Below are 16,027 nucleotides of genomic sequence, written 5' to 3'. Positions count from 1 at the left end.
CACCATATCCATGACCTCTCCTGTGAAATGTTATGAATCAATAGTTATGTGCAAATACTTTTAAGCAGCATTGCTGTTTATTCTTTATAATCTTGTTACATTGAATGTCTAGAATATAGATTCAGTAAGTAAACCGCAGGGCAATAGATAATATTAACTTGAAAACTGAATTTGACCAAAAATACAGACGTTATTAGGGCGAAAAAAGTCGCCGAAACACTCAATCTTCATGTCCTTAACACAACTATGCTACCCGGGTGAAATACATCCCAGTCGAACAGCCTTATCTTGGTTCATTAAATCATCCTCAAACATTGACGTGCACTTTCTTTTGCCCTTCAGTATACATGTCTCATGACGCTGAATGTATGTCCTTGAAACGAGGCACACGTGGATGCCCACTGTCCTTGCAGTGTCTCAGGAATCCTCTTGTGAACAGTGAATACATGTCCTTGAAAACAAGCTCAGTGCCCGTGGAGGGAGGTGGCGTAGCCTAGTGGTTAAAGCGTTTGCTCGTCACGCCGAAGACCCGGGTTCGATTCCCCACATGGGTACAATGCGTGAAGCCAATTTCTGGTGTCCCCCGCCGTGATATTGCTGAAATATTGCTAAAAGCGGCGTAAAGCTAAACTCACTCACTCATTGCCCATTGGCTCTCTTCATCGTGGATATCTGTCCTGGGATGCCTCCTGTCTGATTAGATAGCATCTACACCAGTACCGTTCTTAGTGGTCAATCTGGACGGTGTTAGCAACGCAAAACGTCGCATCCATTACAATACAGATGTTGTTGATCCATTTAACTTGTTTCTCTTCATCATATTAACTTCTTCGTGGTCAGTCTGGACTCCACCTTTCCTGACGGCGAGTGTAGACTCCACCTTTCGTCACAGGGAATTCATGTCGAACCTAATAGTCTACACACCTAAACTGCCAACCGGACTGATAATACGGAGAGATGAACAGTGAGACCTGCTGAAAGGATGGCCCCATTCCGGGCCACAGTACAAGAAACGTCCCTGTATAAGTCCGCCATGGGATGAGGTAATTGACTGTATCTCCACTTCTTACGACGTCATGATGATGGCGTCTGAAGTTGGGTTGCAGACTTTCGCTGCTGGATACACGTGCCGTCAACACGCTCGTTAAAACATCCCGAACTGTTAACACAAATATGTTACATCCCTTTGGAGAAAAGATAGTCCCCAAGGCGCATCACCTGAAGCTGGGCTGTAGGTTTTACTGTTTGATATAACGTCACTTACACGTGTCGCAATCCTGGTCGTGAAAACAACCCGAACTGTTAACACAAACATCGCTACATCCCTTTGGAGAAAAGATAGTCCCCAAGGCGCATCACCTCCTCGTTGCAACTTTTAGATTTGCATTTGTGGTCACTCACGCCAATGATGACCAAACAAGATGTCTGACACACCGAACACCCATCGCTGGCGGTCCGAGCATATATTCCACAGGAGCCGTCAGCAAGTCTAGTCTGATAATGCTTATTGTTGATAGTAACCCCTCTGCGATAGGCAAGTTGGGCGTTACACAAACTCTGACATATCTCTTCAAATTCATCCTCATAGATCTCAAACCCTGTAGTGGAGGACAGATACTGACCACTACTTCTTTCAATTATGGCTGCGTCGGACACATGATTTGACCCAATCAGGAAGTCGGAGATATACCTGTCCCAGGGTTTACTCACATATTCAGTACCCTCAGTTTTCGCATCATTTTCCTCATTTTGTTGAGGACCCCTTTGTTTAGAGCACAAGGGAACCTGCACACCGCTCTGTTCCGACATGTTGTGTTGGGGTCCCAGAGAGTCGTTTAAACCCTTTACTTTCTTATCTTATGAATTATGGATAAGACGCGAAGGCACGTAATCCGCTTGCTCGATATTTCTCCCTCGAGTAATCGATCGCATGGGACCGTAAAACATTGTAACGGCAAGTCACTTGTAATAAAGGCTCACGGCCATTGTTGAGGTCGCAGATACGTCACTCTGTGACCCCCTGACCTTATGTCTAAGAGGATATGTTGGAACAGAGTTGTAGAAGAATTGTCGGGTCAATACACCTTGATCTTTTCAAGCAAAATGTGATGGGTGGGAATCTTTTTCGATTAGTCGAAGCTAATACACTCAGCGGGGGATGCTTTTAGACTTGATTCATTGTTGTTTAACTCCGCACTCAGCAAATATTCCAGCTCAATGGCCGCGGTCTGTACATAATTGGGTCTGGACCAGACAATCCAGTGATCGGGAAGGTTTTCAGTACATGAACAGTCATATATGTCGCAGGATATGGTTTAAAATTTAAGCCTTAATTATATATTTCCATAAATATCATTTACTGGGCACACTTACTGTTCATTAATAACTTGTTTGCTGAATATATTGATTTGCGATATGAATTTGATTCGAACGGTATTTAGTCATGATCAGTTGCATGAAAATGTAGAACACTGGCTCTCAGCAGATATATAATTAGCAGTGGACCACACATGCTACATATGCATCGACACGTCGTCTATCTTAGCACGAAATGCCATATCATGCACCTTTGCAATCTGTTGTCATGACGACAGAACCGCTGAAATACGTCATGATGTTTGAAACAATAGCTCGGACGCTCTAACGAAATGTCACCATGTGCAAACAACGGAACGAAACGCCAGGCCGACTACGACATCGGTACAAGCGTTGTAAGAGGATGTAGCCACGAGGACTATCGTACCATTGATACAGTTTGGTTTGGTTTGGTTTGGTTTCTGTGTTGTATATTTCGTACTCCTAATATCCTAGTTTATATGGCGGCCGTCTGTAAATAATCGAGTCTGGATCAGAGAATCCCGTGATCAACATCATGAGCATCTCGTCGCAGTTACACATGACGACGACAACCAAAACACTGTCACTACACGAGGTACTACAACGTATACACATGATCCTACTCCATAACACCCACTACCCGGAAACACCTACTACAACGCCTAGGCACAGCATCATGCTATACGCCAGTTACGACATCCTGGTCTGACAATAACAGCGAATAAACACGATAGCGGAGACCGAGGGCAATATTTCAGGCGTAAAATTACGTTATCAGCAATGCAACGAAATCCAACACCCCATCACTGTGAATCTGGAAAATCGAAAATCAGGTTTTCTATTGTCTCTGTGAGTCAATGAACGCAAGGGTGATTGTTCTAGGTTGATGTCATATACTCATGCCAATAATGGTTGTCACACCCCACCCCACCCACACCCCCACACCCCCCCACCCCAACCCCACACACAATTGAAGGGGGTGACAACCATTATTGGCATGAGTATATATTTCATTTAATATATATCTAATATTTTCATCCTTGGTCCACGAGGAGGCACGGGGCTCCTTGTCGTCTAAGACACCGTGATTCGCTGTACAGAGTTGCTCCCCTTTGGCGTGTGAGAATCCTATAATCGTATCATCTAATCTCAAATACGCGTGGGTTAGGTTCTTGGGTTTGTCAGCACCATCGATTTTTCTCGTGGGTTCAGCCACGAGATAACACTTCCAGGCACATAGCCCCCGAGGAAGGTTTATAAACTGTCTCATCCATAACGTTCTTCCTCGGCAATTCCTCCGCGATATTGCTGGGATAGTGCTTAAAGCAGCGTAAAACGAAACTCACTCCACGGCAATTTTTATCGGAATTTTTATCTCCTGGTTGAACCCTCGGGAAATGTATGGCAGGTGACGGGTGGTTAGATTCGCTGACTTGATTGACATGTCATCGTATCCCAATTGCGCAGATCGATGCTCATGCTGTTGATCACTGACACGGCTGGTCCAGATTCGATTATTTACAGACCGCCGCCATATATATGGAATATTGCTGCTGAGTGAGGCGTAAAAACAACCAGCCAACCAACCACGGCAGGTGATGGTAAGATCATAACTCTTATCTCCAATCAAATTATACCAGCAGTGACGTCGTCGCCTCTCGTGATGTCACTAACAATAACTCTAATCCTTTTTGCCACGGAAGCTGGTTAGCTGCACAAGTTAGAAGTATGATGTTGGATGATCAAAAACATCTCGCCTTCAAGTATTTTTTATATCAAGACATAAATGTTTAATACCACCGCTGTCACATAACCCGTCGACCGCCTCCGTGGTGTAGTGGTTAGAGCGTCCGCCCGGAGAGCGGAAGGTCGCGGGTTCGATCCCCGACCGCGTCATACCAAAAGACGTTAAGATATGGTACTTATTGGTCCCTGTCTGGCGCTCGGCATTAATGGGTACAACAAGGACTGGTCGGCTCGGAGTCAGTATAATGTGTCTGAGTGGGGCATTCATGCTTCACTGCGGCATGGTATCTCAGTGGGCTAGCACTATAAAACCAGCTTAAGTCTGGGCTAGTACAAGCAGCCGCACATACACATACACACGCATGCACGTCGTCATATGAGCGAAATATTCTCAAGCACGATGTTAAACCGAATTCCACCACCACCACATAACCCGTATATTGCATAGCTGTAAACAGCAAATACACAAAGCAAAAATAACAGAATCTCCTCGCAAAATAGGGACATTGTGTCAACAAACAAACAAACTAATCCGGAACGACACCCCTGAACATAATTAAATTATGTTGCCCAAACAAAGTGAATCGACAATCATGTGGTATATAACTGTTAGATCTCCAGGAGTGTGGTTTGCTCACACATTGAATCGACTTCAGCAAACCACACTCCTGGAGATCTAACAGTTATATACCACACGATTGTTTGATGTAGATCTACATTACACCCAATACCTTAAGCCTCCTTGATCTGGCCCCATGCTGAGAAGTGCTGTACTTACATATACAATTGACGTGCAACCGGGCATGCAATCCTGAACACACTTCACCTGACCCTGATGGCATGGCAATGATATTGTCAGAACATGTCTCTGTAACCCTTTGATACTCAAACAGGAAATGGTAACCGAAATCTTTATTACAGTGGAATCTGTTTAAACCGGACTTGTTGGACTGGGCAGTGATCCAGTTTAGTGAGATTTTAGCAGTTGCCCTGTGTCAGCAGCGTCGCGACATACGTACGTGCGTGCGTGCGTGAAAGTATACACCAGTCGATTCCAATTAATTGAAAATAGTAGGAGAACATTTTTGTCTTTACTCAAATTTGGTAACATGTTGTTGAAAATGCCTGTTTATACCAGGTCAGGTTAATCCGTATAAATTGTATGCAGATTTTATACATTCTAAACAGCCAATTGCTTTTAAACCGTCGAACTACTGAGGGAACATAATGTGAAAGGTCTGAGCAATATTCCTGTCATTCATGGCGCTACATCCCAAACTGTATCGACCTTGGAAACTGAACCTTGAGTGATCACCTTCGTATCGAGCTACCTCGTCTCTGCCTTAAGTCTGTCTCGGGATAATAAAACATCCTAGAACATCCACAATAAGAATTATTTAAACAGCTGATGTATCTAATTCTTACGTACACGGAGAACGTCCTTGAACAGTGCAATTGCCTTATGCATAACATAATTAGAGCTTCTCAAAAGGTCATCGTAACCCAATCCGAGTTGCTTCCCTTTGATCGAGCACACTGTCACTGTAATTACACGACATTTGTCCTTGTATCGTGTAATTTAGATGTGAAATTGAACTGAACTATACACATATTATAGATTTCAATTAATAAAGAATAGTAAGGTTGTTTTTAATATGTCTCCTGAAAGCCTGTGGCAAATGTATAAAAGTAGAAACTTCGGCCTACAAACCTCGGCATCGTAATTTGATATTTATGTCGAACATGTGCTAGTGGCGACATTGGCTTGAAATAAGAAGCAGAACAATTACGTTCCTTCTGTCTGTAAAGTTTGTGCAAACAGGATTTGACCTTTACATTATTTCCACCAGCACACATGGCTGCAACAACGGAACTACGTCTGTGATATTCTTCAGTATCAGTCTGTGATGTATGGCTCGGATTGTGCTCTATTCTCACGATGGACAGGGAAAATCTGAGACATGATTTTCTGTGATTTTTGAGTATGCTCTAAACAAACTTTGACACATTATAATTTCAAATGATCTCAAGGTTTTCTTTTGTCCTTTTCATGTGAAACAACTGCATTGGCAGTTGTATGTCGTTAAAACCAAAAAAGAATGCTAGTCAATTATTTCATACCAACTCACAACATTTCCTTTCAAGCAGTTATTAAGTCTAATTAAAAGATATCATAAACATTACACGATAGATTTATTTTCATATTTTTAGCACAATTTGTTTGATAATCGGATATTTCACAATTACTGTTTGGTTAACCTGACACTTGGATTCACTAGTTCAGCCTAAACATATGACATTCCGGTTTTCTTTTCACAGATTATAAGAAAGAGTCATCTTTTTGTAACAGAGGTTATTCATCACACAGAGAACAAGAAAAATCAGCGTTCTTACCTACTGTAAAACAAGTTACTCAACACAACTATACAGATAATGGCTACATGACACAGATAACGACTCCACCTGGAAATATTGTCAATGTAACCGGTAGCCAGCGTCCAGTACGACAAATGTCGAGGTACGGACAGGATGCCATGTGTTTGTGTAATGACTGCGCACTACATCTTGTTCAACCTGTGGCTGTCAAAATATGTATGGCGAACGATTATATAGGACAACAGTATTTATACAGCTTGCCAACTGCACATAGTGGAAACGTGGTCAGACGGATACAGTTGCGTTGCAAGGCAAACGAAAGCTGCACTTGAAATTTGGATTTGACCTAACAGTTGCAGCGTTATGAAAGCGTTACTAAACGGAAAACTGTTTCCGAAACAGGGCCAATGTTAGGTACACGACATAACTGTGATGTCAGTATCAAATACATCACAAGTGGTTTTGTTTGTTTGTTTGTTTGTTTGTTTGTTTGTTTGTTTGACGTTTGACCGCCTCCGTGGTGTAGTGGTTAGAGCGTCCGCCCGGAGAGCGGAAGGTCGCAGGTTCGATCCCCGACCGCGTCATACCAAAAGACGTTAAAATATGGTACTTATTGGTCCCTGCCTGGCGCTCGGCATTAATGGGTACAAGGACTTGTCGGCTCGGAGTCAGTATAATGTGTCTGAGTGAGGTATTCATGCTTCACTGCGGCATGGTATCTCAGTGGGGCTAGCACTATAAAACCAGCTTAAGTCTGGGCTAGTAAAAGCAGCCGCACATACACATACACACGCATGCACGTCGTCACATGAGCGAAATATTCTCAAGCACGACGTTAAACCCAATTTCACCTCACCTTGTTTGACGATTATGCTGCACTCAGTAATATTCCAGCTATATGGTGGCGGTCTGTAAGTAATCGAATTTGAACCAGAGAATCCAGTGATCAACAGCATGGACATCGATCTACGCAATTGGGATACGATGACATGTGTCAACCGTGTCAGCGAGCCTGACCACGCGACCTGATAGATTACGACAAGAATGGGTAGCTGAAGACCAAATCTAACCCGGATCTTCAAGTGTCACATCACAAGAGAGAAAAACATTTCCTCGTTTCTTTTGTAATCACCATCAAACATGGGCGTATGCTTTCTTTTGCGAGTTTAGTTCATCAAATGTTTCGTGATCCGGTCAAAGTGAAAGTCGGATATTAGGAAGTCGATTTCACTGAGGGCATTTTAAATCTCCTGCAATGAATACCGGTTGGTTGTAGGTTGACGCAATATTCCAGCTGGCGGTGATCTGTAAATAATCGAGTCTGGACCAGACGATCCAGTGATCAACATCATGAACATCGATCTACGTCATTGGGACAGGATGACATGTTTCAACCATAATCCCGTTAGTCGCCTCTTACGTCGAGCTAATTTCAGCTAATTTTCAAATAAGGAACACAGAGTATCGGTTTAGATTTTGTCAGTTATAAAACAATGTCATAAAATAGGTGTTGTTATGGCAGATTTCATAGCACATGGTAACAAGTTAAAACGCAATCTGACCATCCCAACGAAGGGTTCGAACCCGCCTTACACATAAATAGCGAACACAACAATAGCTGAGCTAACATATAAGCTCTCTCTCTCTCTCTCTCTCTCTCTCTCTCTCTCTCTCTCTCTCTCTCTCTCTCTCTCTCTCTCTCTCTCTCTCTCTCTCTCTCTCTCTCTCTCTCTCTCTCTCTCTCTCTCTCTCTCTCTCTCTCTCTCTCTCTCTCTCTCACACACACACACACACACACACATTCACCAAGACTCCAAATCCTAGTCCACACCTACTCCGTGATTGAAGGTACGCTCAGTCCACAGACTCTGCCTACATTAGTACAGTTCTCAGTGAGATTATCTGAGACAGCCCAGTGAAGGAGACGAGATACACTGCGCGTATACAGTCCGGATATTGATTCGGGGAACCGTGTCAGTTTAGTAGAGGAAAGGTTGCCCACGCACAGATAGAGGTTATAATAATCTTTCTCAGTCGATAATAAGTTTCCCCTAAACCAAGCGGTGATTGTAATTTTTTGACATAACAACATGAAGTCTCAGGGTTCGTGTCTGAATGGGCTTGGGGGTGACCGAACTCCCCAGGTCAAATTGTTTGGGGGATCACCCTATTGATGAACAGCCTATTTATAGAGACAGGGCCCGTCAAACCGTGCGCCGGAATGTTACACAGAATATGATATATCGAGGATTTTCATACTTCCTCGCCAAATACCTTGTTCAAGCACACGAGAGAACGAGATGGGGCTATTTTTTCACAACAAGATTAGTTCGGAATGAAAATGATCGTTTTTCTTTCATACGTCTGACTGTACTATACGTTTTTACGTTTTTTTCATGACGTAACGTCTTTAGACAATGGTTGAAAGATTCAATCACGTTTCCCTGTTGGGTTAACAAGTTGTGGTGTTTTCCATTTACTTTCTAACCCTCAAGATACCGTTTTCCCCACAAAGGTTTATATAAGTGTTCTAATATAACATAATGAGTGAGAGAGTGAGTTCAGTTTTACGCCGCTTTTAACAATATTCCAGATATATCACGGCGGGGGACATCAGAAATGGGCTTCACACATTGTACCCATTGGGGTCTTCGGCGTGACGAGCGAACGCTTTAACCACTAGGCTATCTCACCGCCCAATATAACATAGAATTGGGAGACAAACTATAAAATTAGGCTGAGACGTTTAATACTAAATGTCCTGCACGTGAATGTTAAATTAATTGCGAGATAGGATTGCAAAACAGACACTACAAATTGTTGCCCAAAAATCCGTTATACTTTTTGGACTTTAAGTTTACAGTGTTTATTATACTGGAGAACGTTTGCAATTTTAGTAAATTATGCTTTCTTTTGCCGTATTACGGGGTAGCTTCGTGGTTAAAGCGTTCGATCGTCACGCCGAAGATCCCGGTTCGATTCCAAACATGGGTAAACTGTGAAAGTCCCATTTCTGGTGTCCCCCGCCGTGATATTGCTGGTATATTGCTATAAGCGGCGTCTATAAAGTCATGTTAGTGGTATTAACGCTTTAGGGAATGAAACTTGGTTGATAACGTCATCAATCTCCATTGGCATGGGATGGTGCTCATATCTTCAACCCCCGGTTTGTCTGTGTGATTATATATAGGTCGGTGTGGAATCGTACTGCTAACGCGTGGAATAAAAACAACGTGTTATATTATTCATAAGGGTTAGGGTTCTTGTAACGGCATTCGTCTCATACAGCGCGGTACCTCTGTGAACTATACTAGCGACATAAAGAAACTGTGCACACAGAAAATGCCTTCAGAATTGGAATACAACACACCAAAGACAAAATGATGTAGACACTTTATAAGCTGAAGTATCGGACCACAACAAAATGTCAAACGAACATGAACAATATCCGTAACGATGACGTCAGAAGTTCAAAATCGAGTAGGGGGTGGAGCACAGTAGTGCATCGAAGACGCATAGAGGCTACCAAATGAGCATTGAGGGCCTGGGGAATGGTCTTGGACGTGGTCACTGCTGTCTGGAACCTTTATCTGAGATGAGTCACCCGAATCCATCTGTCCTGTCTTGGTGTCGTTACGTCGGGAACGACCAGAACGTTGATGGTTAGCAACGTCATTACTGTTTCAATGCAGATATCGTGTTACGATGGCATTGGAAATGTGCTGCCACCTGTTGTTGGCTCATTCCTGCTCGAACCATTCCAATGGCTTCATGATGTTGAGCAGATGTTAATATTGGCATGATGTGCATGTGACTTATCATGTGAATTTGTGAACGTTTGAATGACCAAAAATCAAGCTTTCGACAGTGACAGCAATTTCAGAATTTCACATGTTGTGTGCAGCTGCACGGGCTGCACGTGCAGTAACACATTGCAAGGCCATAGGCCACCGTCAATGACGTCACATCGCCTGGCACGTGCATGAGCGTTTGATTGTCTCAATTACTTGCTTTGTTCACAAATGTAATTATGTATAAAGACGCTGTGTGCCTATATTTATATTTTCTATGTGCACAGTTTCTTTATGTGGCCAGTATACATGACGAGAACACCCATCTGGCATATGCCTAACACGTGTCTACATGCGGGGATGGTGGCGCATATGTTAGCAACTGTTAAACACAGCCCAACAATTTGTATGGCGATTGGGAGCTGGTGACTTGTAGTTAGTCGTAGCCAAAAAACGCCAGAGCGCCATCTCCATACTGGATGGCGATTGGCGTTGAAAGCGTAATGATGTGGGTAGTATTTTCCCACACTGACAGAACATATGAAACATAGTTTATCTTTCGGCAAGACAATACTAGAAGCTTATAACGGAATCTTTCGATGCTCTTGTTGTTGATCACTGGATTGTCTTGTCCAGACTCAATTACTTACAGACCGCCGCCATATAGCTGGAATATTGCTGAGCGCGGCATAAAACTAAACTCACTCACTCACTCACTCACTGACCGTGTAAGGAAATATTCCTCAATTTGCGATCTGTACTCACATTTCGTCCATAAGCATGAGGTTCACGCATTTGACGCTTATGGTGGACACCTTGATCACGTTCCAAGTCTGTCATGTTTCCAATTCTCCCAACTCCCGATCATCATTTTATGACAATTTACGTCGTTTTGAAAGAAACCCAGTTGATTTTCTGGGTGTTTTGTATCCGTGGCCGAGTATAGGATACACCTATCAGTGGGTAACCAACCGCCGAAGCAGTGGAAACACTCGGAAAAGGTAAAGTCTGCTCCGTCAGTTGTCATGCTGACGACTTCGGTTTGCTGGAATTCCAAAGGAATCCTTCAGATGGACTACCTCGAAACAGGTTACCCCACTGATGGTCAATATTATGCCAATCTGCTTTTGCAGCTGCGTGTAAAATAGCAAATCTAAAAGTGGAAAACTCACTGAAGGTGCGTCGTTCTGTCAGGGAAATGTACCCCTGTACAAGTCTGTTGTCGCCATTGCTGCATAGCTTTACTGTGACTCTGATGTCATTGAGCATCGTTCGTTCCCGCAATATCTGGCGCCATCAGGCCCCGATTTCGCGAAACAAACTTAGGTCTGTGTTTTGACTTAAGTTAGAGTTTTTACTCAAATTTGCGAAAACGCAGAAAAATGCATTTCCCAGAATGAACTGATATCGATATGAAACTCATGCACAGTAGGCAATATGAGATTAGTGGATATATTACTTAAGTTCTTTGCGTTTTTTTATTTTTGAAATGGAGTTGAGTTAAAAATTCAGCTGTTTCAAATTGTCAAACGAGAACTCGGGGCCAGATTTCCACACGTCACTGACACTTGAAGAAACAATTGAACATAAATGAAGTTGCCGACATTTGTGTTGATGGAAGGGAGACGTTCAAACCTCCATGAGGATGCATTCTAAACCAGGGGGATCCAGGCCATCCAGCATCGTTGGCAAAAGTGAGAGGACCTCAGGGATTAGGGACGTGGGAGGGATATTACATTTACACTCAGACCCCCTTCGGCTCAGAAATTCCACAGGAAGGACCTGATTCAATTTCACTGAGCCATTAAGATATTACTTCTGAAAATATATCTCCACCATCATCACGATTACGTGGTGCTCCGATTAATTGAAATAATCGGAGACTGGTTGCAGTGACTAAACGACCAAGCAATCGATCATGCTTTCTCATAATCGAACACAAACAATTTTGGAGCACTTATTTGCATAGACAATATTTATCACAAGATTGGTTTTGCCTGTTACATTTCATAAACACTACAAGCTCGTACCAAATCATGATTGAGTTTATCTTAAGTAAAGACTCCAGTAAATTTATGTTCCTAACATACTAGTAATCCTTTAAAGATGTTAAATCTGCAACCAGATCCCACCACTAGTGTGGATTCGAGTTCCGAATAGTCTCCAGGTTGTCAATCTGGTAATAGAGGCGACGTAATGAGGACTGAATGGTCAGGCGATCTGTCATGTAAGTCATGCTATCAACCAGTGGCTTACCAGACCCATATTGCATACACATTATAAACCACCCGAAGTGGTATATCTGGGTGAGTGAGCGAGTTGGGTTTTACACAGCTTTTTAGCAATATTCCAGCAAAATCACTTCGGGGGACACCAGAAATGGGCTTCACACGTTGTAACCATATGGGAAATCGAACGCGGGCATTCGGCGTGACGAGCGAACGCTTTAACCACTAGGCTACCCCTGGTGTATATGAATACAGCGCTCCGCGACGTAAAGTAACCAGCAAACAAGGGGCTGTGTTGTTACTGGGCTATGTGTAATATAAACCTCCAAGTACCTACGTACTCAAGGATTCAGCATGTGACATAAGTATATGCTTGTGAGCCAACTTACCCAGTAGTTCTCCAACGACACACAAGATAATGACGATGTTATCCCCAGGGAGTTCACTGCAGCGGTGAAATATATGTGTTGTAGGCCAAATTAAATTGATAACAGTGAAATTAATAACACATGTCTGACAGCTTTATGCGTGTTCGTGTGCACTTGATAAATAGGCGTGTCCTGTTGGAGGAAATCGATTTTATCTCGTCGTGTCAGTATGTAAGGAAAATACTGAAAAAATATCGTAAAAAAATAATGACACATCGAGCATGCTCTGCAGTGTCCGTTTAACTTCATGACAATAAAACGCAGATTTCCGTTAAAGATCGTGGTTTAGTTTAGTTTAGTTTAGTTTAGTTTAATTTAGTTTAACATATGTTATATACTCCTCACAAAAAGTTAAGCAACACAAATTTGTAGTCTCATTACATTTTCATTTATTAAAATTACAAATCATGGAATGATGCAATAGAAAGGTGAAACATGTGTACACCCGTAAACAAACTGAAATGAAATGGTATTGAGCAATAATATACTTATTAATCATCAAAAGCATGTACCCGCGAAACAGTCCTTCAAAATGTGCTCCATTGATTGAGCAAAATGTTAACATTAAAGTTCAAGTCAGTTGTGAACAGTGAAGCAGTGTTCAGTAACGCATATGACCATCGTGAAAACAAATGCTACACGTCTACACGTCTTTGCATTGACCAAGTGAGCCTTTAAAGTTGATGTTGTGGAATGTTCTGCCATTATCTCTGTAACGCCTGCTCAAGGTCATCCAGAGTCTGGGGGTGAACATGGAGACCGTAAACACGACTTCCAATAATGTCCATAGCATGTTCAATGGGTTTAAGATCAAGTGACCTTGCAGGCCAGTCTATATGTGTGATGTTGTTGATCTAAACAACATCGTTAACAACTCTTTCTCGGGCATTATCATCCATGGACGGGCATTATCATCCATAAAAATGAAGTTAGGACCCGCTTGTTGTACCAGAGGAATGATTACAGGTAGGTTTACACCGATCAGGGTGCATGTGTGAAGAGTGGAGCACGTTCATGCCACACATTGTGCATGTTGTTTCTGAGGGTGGTTGTGTTCGGGTGATGTAATCAATGTTATCCGATAAATCACTAAAGGTTATGTATTCTTTGAATATTTACCTTTCAGTAACATGTCGGCAAAAATCGCTATCGAGATTGATAAAAATATTACACTGAAAATACTTGTTGCTTTTTTGGGGGGTGAGGAGTATATTTGGGATTACACTTTCGTAGTACATTACAAATAGGGGAATCAGCACTGAGTGGAAGCCGTGGTGAATCATGTAAGTTATAGGTATTTGGGGGAAAACCATAAGAAAGAGCTGTTTAATGGTACACGTTAAGAGCGAGGGGGGGGGGGGGGGAGGTTTTCATCCAATCCCACCTACAACACAACAGTGACGTGGCTTTACAAAGTCAAATGAGTGAGTTAAAATTTCATTTTGCACCAGCAGTTTAGCGATATAGCGACGAGACCAAGTGTAAACTTACACACAAGTTCATAAAGTCAGATTTATAAAAAATACAATATTGTAACCGCCCCTGGGATCAAATCGTGGTGTGTTGAAAGTATACAAAAGACTATAGGGCCACGCTGCTCTGCAACTAACCCATACCTTTTTTTCTGGAATATATGTCAAAATGGTTTCAAAAGGGTAAAAAGGGAACATGTAGGGTAGGTTCTCTACAACTAATACCCTGACTAACTATAAAAGATATTGATATACGACTGTCTGCCTGATGGTAGAGCTACGCCAGTGCATACACGGAACATGTATATCAATTACATACTACATAGAGATAAAACTGAATCACAAAGACAGATCAGATATTACCTCATACCATGTATCAAGGTGCGAGTAAAATATAGTTAAACGCTTCAGTCAATAATGTTTTTACATATACTGTATATATCATATTTTTCATACAACATGCATGCATACTGTATGGTAAAATTACGTTTTTGGCTGTTCGTCGGATAGGACAGATAGGTCCTGGATATCTGGTTACATAAAAACTATCAGGTGTACATTATCTGAATGTGATTTCATTCTTAAATGCTTATATTGGATATATCCTTTTGAAAGCACGACAAACGTTTGCTCGATTCAATACAATAAGGTTCGGTAAACAAGCGTTAAAGCTAAAGGCCTTTTGGCGTCGCTAATTCCAGGGTTATCTAACACCAATAAGTTTGTATGTTATAAACCTTTTCTGAATAAATGGTGATTAGTAACATGACATACAACGCGAGAAAAGAGCAACTTGTGAAAACCAAATCTTATACGTGAAACTAACACTAAGCCACTTTAAGGAACATAATCAACACCGTAACAAGAGATCCGATTTCTATGTATATTTCCCCTTACCTGAAACTGACAAGTCAAGAGTAGTATGTTCTCCCTCCAACCCCCGCCATGAGCATGATCATCGCTGTGTGTATAACAGTCGCGAAGACAGCCTCATGAATGTTCATCGCCCGTTATCCGAGCCGCTTCGCTTTGATTTCCGATCACAAGAATAGTTCAGATCGAAGGCTACACATCAAAGGTTCTACCGGCGGGATGGGTTGCGCTGGCTTACAAAATAAACATTAGGATAGAAACGGCCGATCTTACGATTTGCTACAGTCATGTATTCGTGGTAATCTAATTATATTGTCCTGATGAAGTCCGCAGTCTTTACGCCAAACATTGATAAACTGTGACTCTCATGTTGAGTTTCTGTTCATGTTATGCTTGAACAAATACTTGTGTGTTTTCTTAAAGCGGGAACATTGTTCCTAGTGTTGTAATGTGTTATGCCGGTACCGTTATGCCGGGCGAGATATTTGTGTGTTTTCTTAAAGCGGGAACATTGTTCCTAGTGTTGTAATGTGTTATGCAAGTAACGTTATGCCTGGCGAGATATTTGTATGTTTTCTTAAAGCGGGAACATTGTTCCTAGTGTTGTAATGTGTTATACTGGTACCGTTATGCCTGGCGAGATATTTGTGTGTTCTTAAGCGGGAACATTGTTCCTAGTGTTGTAATGTGTTATACTGGTACCGTTATGCCTGGCGAGATATTTGTGTGTTTTCTTAAAACGGGAACATTGTTCCTAGTGTTGTAATGGTACCGTT

General features: G+C 42.1%; 1 protein-coding gene across 1 annotated transcript; it reads right to left on the bottom strand.

Moving 5' to 3' along the window:
• Nucleotides 1-1,317: 1,317 nt before the first annotated feature.
• Nucleotides 1,318-1,809, bottom strand: LOC124266074 (profilin-1-like). Its single transcript, XM_046700895.1, has one exon. It carries the CDS (start codon nt 1,807-1,809, stop codon nt 1,318-1,320), a length of 492 nt encoding a protein of 163 aa, XP_046556851.1.
• Nucleotides 1,810-16,027: the final 14,218 nt, after the last annotated feature.

The sequence above is a fragment of the Haliotis rubra genome, unplaced genomic scaffold (assembly GCF_003918875.1).
Source record: "Haliotis rubra isolate DU_JTF1 unplaced genomic scaffold, ASM391887v1 Scf10, whole genome shotgun sequence".
In the NCBI taxonomy this organism is placed as follows: Eukaryota; Metazoa; Mollusca; class Gastropoda; order Lepetellida; family Haliotidae; genus Haliotis; species Haliotis rubra.
The sequence above is the reverse complement of the archived record's forward strand: the minus strand, read 5'-3'. Positions and strand labels throughout refer to the sequence as shown.

Coding starts and splice junctions, on each gene's coding strand:
- LOC124266074 (XM_046700895.1), bottom strand. CDS start 1,809: ATGTCGGAACAGAGCGGTGTGCAGGTTCCCTTGTGCTCTAAACAAAGG.